Genomic DNA, 10975 nt, shown 5'->3' with positions numbered 1-10975 from the left:
AGTCTTAGGAAAGATAATGATGACTTTGTTGGAGTTTACGTTTAACTCTTGACTTATGGCATGTGATTTCCCCTTCTCACCCCGTTGTAGTATCGATTGTTGTTTTCTTTGTTTACTACTTTTATGTATTGTTTTACTAATATTTGGACCCAGTTGCATGGTGGTTTCTCAAAGGTGTCAACCAACCTAATTGGAGTGTTCGAGTTTCTACTTACTTTTGGATCTCACATTTACTTTTATGGGGCAATTAGAATTTGTCCCTCTTTGACTTGCGCGTCCAACACTGGGTTTCCATCTAACTTAGTACTGATAGGAAGAACATTTGTTTTCTTCCAAAATAGTAATTAACAATTTTTTAAAACTTTAATCAAAACACTTCAAAATTTCATGTTTAAGATGAAACAAAACTCTAAAAATAAAAATAAAAATAAACGGACCCTTCATCAACTAAAATCATTTCGAATGATGATGAATTTTAAATTAATATATATTTAAAGGATTTTCAAATCAATATGTTAAGATGTATGTTAATAAATGATTATTTATCCTTATAATTGTAAAAAATATGCTACCTACCATATCCCTAGAATTCCAATATCACTTTAAATTATTAATTTGAGCATCTTCATCCTCATTATTGTAAAAACATGTGATACAATTTCAACCTCATCCTTAAATACATTTTATCTATTACATTACTTTCAATTAACGAGACCCAATTAATATTTTAATAATTAATATTTATTATTTATATTATTAAATATAATATTTTATTTTAACAATTCTCTCTCTCCTCTTTTAAATAAAGAAACTTGAAAATTTAACGGGTTATAAATTATCTTTACAAACATCCAAAATATGCAATTGGCCTGCAAACTAATGAAAAGAAACGACTTAAAAAACATGGATAAACTTTCTTTTTATATCCGGTAATGTATACAATATACACAAAGATAGAAGGATTGAAATGCCTAGTTATAATTAAGGCATTATCTCCATCTCTAACTCTTTTGCATATATGGATTTTTCATCCTTATTACGATTGCATACAATTATTATTCGGTTATTTAAAACGAACAACGTAATTACTCAGCCCTTGGGAAAGGAGACCTCTTTGAAGGACTAAACATTGTAATTTCCTGCCTATTGAACATAACTCTCCTCGCATCTTCCCTTGAAATCTGGTACGAATTTGCGACAACATTTTCAGGCATGGCCCGGAGTGCTGAAATTCTGCCGGCTAATTGGTGAATTTTGGCATTCTCATTAGTCTTGAAGGCTACCCATTCAAGCCCTTCTTCTCTAGCCTCTTTTATCACTACAAAATTTATTGGGGCAATTAGAATTTGTCCCTCTTTGACTTGTCCGTCGAACACTTGGTTTCCATTGTGGTCAACTATTTGCACATTTCCACATCCTTCAGTGAAATAGTATATGCTGTGTGCGTTCATGTTCCAATGTGGTGACATCACCGCATTCTGCATGTAATAACAGGTCATGTCAAGCGAGTTATTTCTATAAACAGTGGTAAGATCTGAATTATTATTCTTACCCTGTACAGAACACCTTTTTGGATGCTGAGTCGAAGCTGGCTGAGGATAGGAAGGTTTAAGCTATTAACATTGGTGACTCTCCCGGCGCGTGGGTTGAAGACATCGGAAGCTGAAGGACGGTCAATGTTGTGTTTCAACCTAGCTGAACAAAAAGTTTCTTCGATTCCATTAGCGTATTCATCTCCCCTACATCTTCCGCTTTTGCCACAATCTCGTCTTTCGCTTTCCCATCGTTCCTGTTGTCGGCTTCGTTCCGGGCTCAAAACCTCAAGTTCTCCATCTACCCTCACAATAATACCTCTATTGTCATTCTCTCCCTTCAACCTTCTTGCCAAGTCAGTGTTTACATTGAATGCTTCCGCTAGCATTTCTTCATCTATACCCGCGAAAACATTGCGAGACGATGGTCCCTGTTCTCCTCTTGATCTCCTTGTTGATTCCCTCCGAGGTGATGTCTCCCTCTCCGATAAAGCCTCCTCGGAGTTTCCAGCAATAAAGAATGTCTACAATAACACACCAAAGTAATCAAATTGGCAACTCTAATCACTCTAATCGTTTAAATTAGATCTCGAATTCAAGACTTACTCTAAGGTTTTGATCAAGTTGGTTGTGTTGATTGCTAAGATCAATAATTTGGACAAGAACAAGAGGTGTTCGGCCATTATTGTAGATCCAATGAGCCACTCCATGGGGCAAAGCAATAACATCTCCTCTTCGGATTTGTCGAATCTTCTGGTGACTATCATCATCGCTCTGTCTTCCTGCTTGTTGTGATTGTGATTGTGATTCTGAGTATTCAAAAGTTTCTGGACAACCTGAGTTTAGTGCTCCCTGGATACCGTTCCCTGCATTTTTTTTAAACGTTATATATTTCTCAACAATTCAAAACCTTTAAAAGTTATATAATTTGCTGACCTTGAAGGACATAAACGAGCTTAGGACCATTAACATAAACAGGCAAAAGCATTCCTTTCTCCTGAATAACATGGCGCATAGCAACAACTCCGGCACACCGGAATTGCTGATCATTTTGGTCCCAGAGCTCCGTCACACCGGCTTCTGATTGGATCCTCCTTGATGGCTCCATTGCAGTTAACCGATCAAGTTGGCATTGATCCTGTTGAAACGACCGTCCAGGCGGTATTATCCGGGGATGTTGCGGGCGGGGATAGCGCTGAGCTTGGACAAGACCCCCGTGGATGAGGAGAAGAAAGCAGAGACTCAGGGAGAGCAAAGAGGAAAAACCCATTTTATAAGACTCTGTGTTTGAGATGGTGAAGGAGGGGAGTGAAATGGGTTTGTATTTATAGGGGAAATTTGGGTTTGGGTATTGGGACGTGGCGATTTGGGTTTTTGAAATTTTATGCATGAAAGTTTGTCTTTGTGTTGGTGTATTTGTTACATCAATTATATTACGTGTTGAATAGATGGTTATGAGTTTGTATTGTGTTGCCATGCATTATTTACATTATGAGCCCATTTCAGTGTGACATTCGCGTTGCCCACGTCGTGCGGGTGCGCCCCTAACCCAATGGTGATTCGACTGTACCCCGTGCGCGTGAGATAGCCTTTCCCCTAATAATTAGTTAAAGGCTTGTGAACAGTGGCGAATACAGGATTACTCGGTTGGGGTGGGGGGAGGGGGGGGATTTTACACTTGTGTTCGGGAATTTTTTTTTTTTGCTAAATTGAACTCGCTTAGTTTTTTTTTTTTGTATATATGCATATTATAATTTGAATGGTCAAGAACAAATTTTAAGTATTAATGTACAATTTCTCAAAATTAAGCTAGATTTCGTTTAATAGTTCTAACGTGTAAAAAAAATTAGATTTAGGAAAGGTTGAACATGTAAAAAAATTGATTTAAGGAGGCCTAAGAGGCCAAAAAAATTAGATATTTGGATTTATGGAGCCCTAACTGGCCAGAAAAATTAGAAATTTAGATTTATAGTGCAATTTTGAATTTTGGACAAGCCTAACAGCGTAATGAGATATATTTAATTTTTTTATTAGTTTAATGCTAGTTTCTAAAAAATTATAACATTTTTACATTTTTTTTATATTTAGCTTTAAAATTTTATAATTTAATTTAGAAATTAAGTTGTTTGAGTCTCAAAAATAAGAAATTAATTTTTTTTAATGAAAAAGACATAATAAAAATGAGTTCAAAAGTGTTATGAAAATAAATAAATAAATTAATTAATTAATAATAGTAACATAGTTTTATAATTATTGAAAAATAAAATTTAAATTAATAAATAATTTCTAAAATAAATTGAGGTTGGAGGAAATCGAACATAAACCTTTTGAAAAGAGGCAAGCGTTTTTAACCATCTCATCTACATTTAAACAATGAAATATAATTACATAGAGTCTATATACACTAATATTTGTAGGGGCCGAAACTATTCGTTACCATAGTAGTTCCGGTGGCCGGAGGGGCCCGGACCCCCTATCTCCGCCCCTGCTTATGAAGGCCATTTACTTATAACTAGCTAATATTCTCATTTATTTCCTATGTGAGATGAGAATGCTTAGTTTCTTTTCTATCTCTTCCAAACCATTTCAAGTGTTTTACTTTAAGTGTCAATTTCTCATTAATCACTTGTCCGTTTTGAGTTTATAATATATCATTAAAAAGATCGCATGACGTAGAATATGTTGACATATTTCAAGTTATTTTAAACTCTATTTATCCGTTATATATTTAAGTTTCAAGTTAACAAAAAATAACAAACCAAAAGTGGTTTATAATTTGTTTTGGATATATATAATTTATAAAAATAATTTTAAATTTTTTTTTATTGAAATACGGACCTAGCGCAACATGAATCCCAACCAGGTTGGCACCCTCGAAAAGGCAAAGAACCAAAAATAATTTTAAATTAATTATATATATTTAATATATATAAATATTATTTAGTTATTTATTACATCATCTAGTCCGACCAATCCGAGTCATCCGGTACGACCAAGTGACCCATGACCCAGTTATAAATCTTGTTTGATGTCCGGTCCGGTTCTGATAACATTGATTATATATAATATCGTTGCTTTTATGCTACAAATATTGTTGCCTTGTGTTTTAAATATTGTTGCTTTTGTTTTAAACATCGTTGCATTTATATATTAAAACTGTTGCCTTTTTGTTATAAGCGTTGCATTTGTTAGAGAAAATTTCTTGCTATGAATTAATGCCGTTGTCTTGGCTACAAAACAGTATTGCTTTTGTTAAAAAAAACAGTTGATTTAGAAAAATAGTTGTTGCTTTTGCCAAATAAACTGGTTGCGCTAGTATGATAAAAGGTTTACTATTTCATCAAATGTCTGTAACTAGTGAAACACCATCACAACCAATACACATATTAGTTTTTAGTTTGTTATCAATCCCACAATAACAATAGACTGATATCTAAATTAGTATCTCGTTGCCTCACCGTTTCAGTTTCTCGGATTCTCAACCCGTCAAACATGGGCATAACACTAATTATGGATACTCTATTAAGTTAATTCTTTATTACCTTACAATTAAGGGTACTATTGAGATATAATGCCTCAAGACTAAAACATAATCCAACAAGTTTATTTGGGATATATGTAATTCTTGACGTATATCTACCATGGCTTCAGGATGGGGGAACTTTAGACCCCATTATTAGAGATGTAGCTCAAAAATGCAATACGCCCTCGTTAGATTTCTTCAAGCTAAAATATATTCAATTGCTGAAGGAATTCATATGAATTATATATTAGCCCTAAGGCTATGATGGAAATTCAGAAGATTTAGAAATGATATGATAATTTCAAAATTAAAAAATCAAACTAATACTTTCCATTGAATTTTGTATTAATATATATTTTCATGCTTATGTTGAGAGTGATATAATGATTAATTAGAAAGAAACCAAGAAAATCAAAGAAACTAGTTCAACTCAAAACATTTTATTAACCCGCAACATATATATAATATACACAACCAAACAAGGACTCAAATGCCCAATAATTAAGGCTTACACATTGATTTTTCATCCTTATTGCGATTGCATACAATTATTATTCGGTTACTTAAAACGAACAACGTAATTACTCAACCCTCGGAAAAGGAGACCTCTTCGAAGGACTAAACATTGTAATTTCCTGTCTATTGAACATAACTCTCCTCGCATCTTCCCTTGAAATCTGGTACGCATTTGCGACAACATCTTCAGGCATGGCCCTAAGTGCTGAAATTCTGCCGGCTAATTGGTGAATTTTGGCATTCTCGTTAGTCTTGAAGGCTACCCATTCAAGCCCTTCTTCTCTTGCCTCCTTTATTACTACAAAATTTATTGGGGCAATTAGAATTTGTCCCTCTTTGACTTGTCCGTCGAACACTTGGTTTCCATTGTGGTCAACTATTTGCACATTTCCACATCCTTCTGTGAAATAGTATATGCTGTGTGCGTTCATGTTCCAATGTGGTGCCATCACCGCATTCTACATGTAATAACAGGTCATATTAAGCGAGCTATATCTATAAATCATAATAGTGTGATAAGTTCTTAATTATTATTCTTACCCTATAGAGAACACCTTTCTGGATGCTGAGTTGAAGGTCTCGGAGGATGGGGAGGTTTAAGCTATTAACATTGGTGACTCTTCCGGCTCGTGGGTTGAAGACATCGGAAACTGAAGGGCGGTCAATGTTGTATTTCATCCTGGCCGAACAAAAAGTTTCTTCGATTCCATTAGCATATCTCTCTCTTTCCCATTGTTCCTGTTGTCGGCTTCGTTCGGGGCTCAAAACCTCAAGTTCTCCATCTACCATCACAATAATACCTCTGTTGTCATTTTCTCCCTTCAACCTTCTTGCCAAGTCAGTGTTTACATTGAATGCTTCTGCTAGCATTTCTTCGTCTATACCCGCGAAAACATTGCGAGACGATGGTCTCCTTTCTCCTCTTGATCTCCTTGTTGATTCCCTCTGAGGTGCTTTTTCCCTCTCTGATAAATCCTCCTCGGAGTTTCCCGCAATAAAGAATGTCTACAATGACACACGAAAGTAATCAAATTGAAAACTCTAATCGCTTAAATTAGATTTCGAATAAGCCATAGAATATACTTACTCTAAGGTTTTGATCAAGTTGGTTGTGTTGATTGTTAAGATCTATAATTTGGACAAGAACAAGAGGTGTGCGACCATTGTTATAGACCCAATGAGCCACTCCATGGGGCAAAGCAATGACATCACCTTTTCGGATTTGTCGAACCTTTTGGTGTACATCATCCTCGCCTTGTCGTCCTTCTTGTCTAAATTGTGCTTGAGATTGTGATTCGGAGGAGTACTCGAATGTCTCAGGACAACCAGGGTATGTTGCCCCTTCGATACCGTTTCCTGCATTTTTCAAAGCATTATTGATATTCAAGTTAATAACAACGCAAACCAAATTAAGTTAAATAATCGAAAAAAAATTAATAGAAGCACTCAGTTTTTCATATTAAGATACGTAGATTAAGATACGTATTTAAAAATGAATTGAAGGTCCTACAAGTAGACCGAGTGCTTATTCCCCAAATTTAACTTTTATGTGTATAGTAAAAGTTTAAATCTCTCCCTTAAATTTATCTTAATTGGTGCTTAATTTTTTTTTTTTGTTTGTTTTATTAAAAGAACTAAGATTTAAAAATCCAATAATTAACTAAAACTAGAGAGATTTTTACAATGTTATCAGATCCGAACCCGATTGGTCAGTTCAATCCATCAAACTGAGAATCGGTTAGGTCTCAATCGGGGTCTTATCGATTTTCTTAATTCTCAATGGGCCACACTTAATCGGGATCAGATCGGGCTTAACGGTCCAACCAGAAACCGAAATGACTGATTATTATCATGTAAAAATGGAATAGTTCCGGTTCAAAAGAATAATAGATTAGTTCCGGTTCAAATGAACCGGATAAAAAATAGTCCATTTTGCTCACCTTGAACGACGTATATGAGCTTAGGGCCATTAACATAAACAGGCAAAAGCATTCCTCTCTCCTGAATAACATGGCGCATAGCTACAACTCCGGCACACCGGAATTGCTGATCATTTTGATCCCAGAGCTCCGTCACACCGGCTTCTGAGTGGATCCTCCTTGACGGCTCCATTGCAGTTAACCGATCAAGTTGGCATTGATCCTTCTGTTGACACGCCCGTGACTGTCTTTGCCGATATGGTGGCCGGGGAAACCGCTGAGCTTCGACAAGACCGCCGTGGATGAGAAAAAGAAAGCAGAGACTCAGGGAGATCAAAGAAGAAAACCCCATTTTAGATTAAGTAGAGAGAGAGACTTTAAAGTCTGTGTTTGAGTGAGAAAGGAGGGTAAAATGGGTTTGTATTTATAGGGGAAATTTGGGTATAGAGATTGGGACGTGGCGATTTGGTGTTTTTGATATTTAGTGCATGGATGTTTGTCTTTGTATTGGTGCATGTGTTACTTCATCAGGTTACGTGTTCAATCACTTTCTACATCTTCACTTTTTTTTTTGAATTTTTGAAAAAAAAACACGAAATTTGGCCGAGGCGGATGTCGGATCCACCCACCCATTGTTCCATTTTTTGTGACGAAAATGTAAAATTTTTCAGTTTTTTGTGGCGAAAAATGCAAAATTATCACAAAAAATATGCATTATTTTCATGATTTTTTTACTAAAAAACGTACATTTTAATGTTCACAACTCGTAATCATCCATTTTCAGGGTTTAGGTTGTCACACATTAATTATTTTCATAATTTCAATTATTATTGTTTGGGTTTGTGATTTTGGAGAGAAAATGTTTAGTTTTTAATCAAAATTATGAGAAGGACAAAAAAGTCCAAATGGAGACGGTATTTAGCAATTCACAATAAAAATGAGGTCCGAGAGAATTGAATCTAGAACCTCTCAAATAGGAGCATGAATCATTAAACATCTTATCTATCTTTAAACATTATAACAATACAGGAAAACCTCGATAAACCATTACACAAATTAAACGTGGTAATGGTTTGATTAATAAAATCGTAAACTTGACTGCCGTTAAAATATTAAATATAGGCCCTGTTTGGTAAAGAGCGTTTTGGGATAAAAAGAGCGGTTTTGACCAACTTTAGAGGTTTGACCACTGAAACCGTTAATTGGAGTGTTTGGTGGAGAGAGTTTTGGGATGAAAACGCTAATTTAGAAAAAGCTCTTAAAATGAGCTTTTTCAATTAGCGTTTTGCAATATTAAAATTAATGGATTTCTTTAACCCTAATACATAGACTCCCTCTTCTCCTGCGCTAAAATTAATGCCCTTATTCGTCTTTTTGCACAAACCGCTATTATCAATCAGCTAAATTTTACCAAACAGGTCTACACAAACAGCTAATCAAATCAGCTAATGTAATCAGCTAACAGCTAACAACTAATGTAATCAGCTAACAGCTAACAGCTAATTCCCAAACAGGGCCATAATCTAATCCGTTTTTAGTTTATATTTGTTCACCACACAAAAGCGATAAATCAATTCAGAATTATAAATTACATTTCAAAAGTCGCACCAAAAGCCCAATACAACTAGTCAAGCCCTATGAATAAAGCTATTAAACTTGCAAGACAGATAGACTTAGCTACAGAACATTTGGATACGTTTTTTGGATTTTCTCTATGATACGGGACTTGATCAAATATGACTTAATCAGATCTTATTGTTCTAGCACACCAGCATGCATTTTGATCCATGAATTACATCTAGCTATTCTGACAGATTTAATTTTTTTTTCTAGAAATACACTTTATAACCAGTAATTAATCGCACTTTACGTGTTGCACATTTAAATACCTATTTACGGCTACTAGAATGTAAATTTACCCAAATCAGAAACTACAGACTAATCCTAAGCAAAACAGATGAAAGTAGAATTTCTGCATTTCTACCACTATAGCTGATCGACTATAGTGTGTGGATGATCGACCACCAGTTACAGAATTGTAGAAATTCTGCTTTAGAAACCTGAAATGGCAGTGAACAAGCACAAAATTAAGCATAATTGCACGCAAAAGGAAGGCTTTTAAACCCTTGAGAGTGTTACCTTTTGGGCTATGATCCGTTTTTGCATGGAGTTAGACTCATGAACATAGACGAACAAGACCGCAATCGAAACCCGTGAACAGAGCCCAAGTTGATGAATTTAGATGTGAATAGGACTGATTTGGCTTCAAATGTTTGATTTGAACCCTTTCGTTGCTTCTAAGAAGGATTAGTATGCTTGATCTAGTGTTTTCCCAAAGAACTAGTGAGAGAAATCTAGGATTTCACTCACTTTCACAAACTTTCTCACTTTAGAAAAGATTTCTAAGACCTTAATTTCTCTCAATACTGATCTTTTATGACTCTTAGAATGATGGCGAACACTTGATTTGGTGTTTTGGTTTAGAAAATAAAAAAAGAGCTTAATTCTTCACTTTTTCTCTCTAGCTTCTCTCTCTAACTTTTGTAATTCCTAACTTCTCAAAAATGTTTTCCCCTTCTGACACTGACCATTTTCCATGTATAATTGTCACTTCTAACCTCTCTCATCAACTGTCAAAAAAGTGGGGCTGATACAGGGAAGTTATGAGAAAATCTGTATTACAAAAGGCCTACAGAAAGCACATCATATTCAGGACGACCCAAAGAACACAACCCTGCAAAGTTCGCCATCCAGTCAGCGGCTTTATTTCCTTTCCGAAACACATGAACAAAATTAATCTCCCAATTCCTCAATCACATGTCCCGACATTTTCCAATTAACCAAGCTTATGGGTGGTGCACCCCACTTTGACCCGACAATACATCGAGGAGAGATTTTGAATCCATTTCCACCATTACTCTTCGGTAACCCTTATTATGAATGTCGATTAAATATGTAATATTAATTTTAAGTTAATTATGTCGAGAGTGTTATAAAAGCTAAAGCCAAAATCGTTTGTCACAATTTCATGGGATTGAAGTCTTATTTTTTGCACCCAAATGATACAACACTTTTTTTTTTTTTCAGAAATGGTCCATTTTCACAAACTTAAGTAAATAAGCTCCTTTTAAAGCAAAACTTATCGATTTAATTTCAATTGAACAAACTTAAAGATGTTAACTACTATATTAATTTCGATATTACATCAAAATCATAAAATTCATATTCAATAATGATTTGTAATAAATTAAAAACATTGTTAAGTGACAATGTAGATATAGATAGGAGCAAAAAATCACACGATGTATTATTATAATTACAACTAGCTTTGTACCCGTGCTATGCACGGGATGTATAAATATTTTATTTTTATAAAATTATCAATAATTAAATATTATTAAGATAGATTCTTTCAAGAAAAATATATATTATTAGATATATAAGATAAAACCATATAATATATGTATATTATTTTTAAAATAAAG

At 34.6% G+C, this 10975-nt stretch overlaps 2 protein-coding genes across 2 annotated transcripts; both read right to left on the bottom strand.

Annotated features, from left to right (window-relative positions):
- Positions 1-894: 894 nt before the first annotated feature.
- Positions 895-2838, bottom strand: LOC136227308 (11S globulin seed storage protein Ana o 2.0101-like). The gene is made up of 4 exons (XM_066015949.1): positions 2469-2838; positions 2139-2398; positions 1553-2056; positions 895-1478 (listed from the first exon to the last, which is right to left on the bottom strand). The coding sequence occupies exons 1-4, from the start codon at positions 2800-2802 to the stop codon at positions 1086-1088; spliced, it is 1491 nt and encodes a 496-aa protein (XP_065872021.1). The 5' UTR covers positions 2803-2838; the 3' UTR covers positions 895-1085.
- Positions 2839-5473: 2635 nt separating this feature from the next.
- Positions 5474-7880, bottom strand: LOC136227844 (11S globulin seed storage protein Ana o 2.0101-like). The gene is made up of 4 exons (XM_066016610.1): positions 7512-7880; positions 6659-6927; positions 6112-6576; positions 5474-6029 (listed from the first exon to the last, which is right to left on the bottom strand). Exons 1-4 carry the CDS (start codon positions 7840-7842, stop codon positions 5637-5639), a joined length of 1458 nt encoding a protein of 485 aa, XP_065872682.1. The 5' UTR covers positions 7843-7880; the 3' UTR covers positions 5474-5636.
- Between the last annotated feature and the right edge of the window lie 3095 nt (positions 7881-10975).

Source organism: Euphorbia lathyris, chromosome 4 (genome assembly GCF_963576675.1).
Source record: "Euphorbia lathyris chromosome 4, ddEupLath1.1, whole genome shotgun sequence".
Taxonomy (NCBI): Eukaryota; Viridiplantae; Streptophyta; class Magnoliopsida; order Malpighiales; family Euphorbiaceae; genus Euphorbia; species Euphorbia lathyris.
This window is presented reverse-complemented; position numbering and strand designations above follow the sequence as displayed.

What these genes read in the sequence shown, in the direction of transcription:
- LOC136227308 (XM_066015949.1), bottom strand. Translation starts at nt 2,802, where the DNA reads ATGGGTTTTTCCTCTTTGCTCTCCCTGAGTCTCTGCTTTCTTCTCCTC. An exon ending in AACTTGATCAAAACCTTAGA is followed by an intron (nt 2,057 to 2,138) that starts GTAAGTCTTGAA and finishes GTGTTATTGTAG; the next exon opens with ACATTCTTTATTGCTGGAAA. An exon ending in AAAAAGGTGTTCTGTACAGG is followed by an intron (nt 1,479 to 1,552) that starts GTAAGAATAATA and finishes TATTACATGCAG; the next exon opens with AATGCGGTGATGTCACCACA.
- LOC136227844 (XM_066016610.1), bottom strand. Translation starts at nt 7,842, where the DNA reads ATGGGGTTTTCTTCTTTGATCTCCCTGAGTCTCTGCTTTCTTTTTCTC. An exon ending in AACTTGATCAAAACCTTAGA is followed by an intron (nt 6,577 to 6,658) that starts GTAAGTATATTC and finishes GTGTCATTGTAG; the next exon opens with ACATTCTTTATTGCGGGAAA. An exon ending in AGAAAGGTGTTCTCTATAGG is followed by an intron (nt 6,030 to 6,111) that starts GTAAGAATAATA and finishes TATTACATGTAG; the next exon opens with AATGCGGTGATGGCACCACA.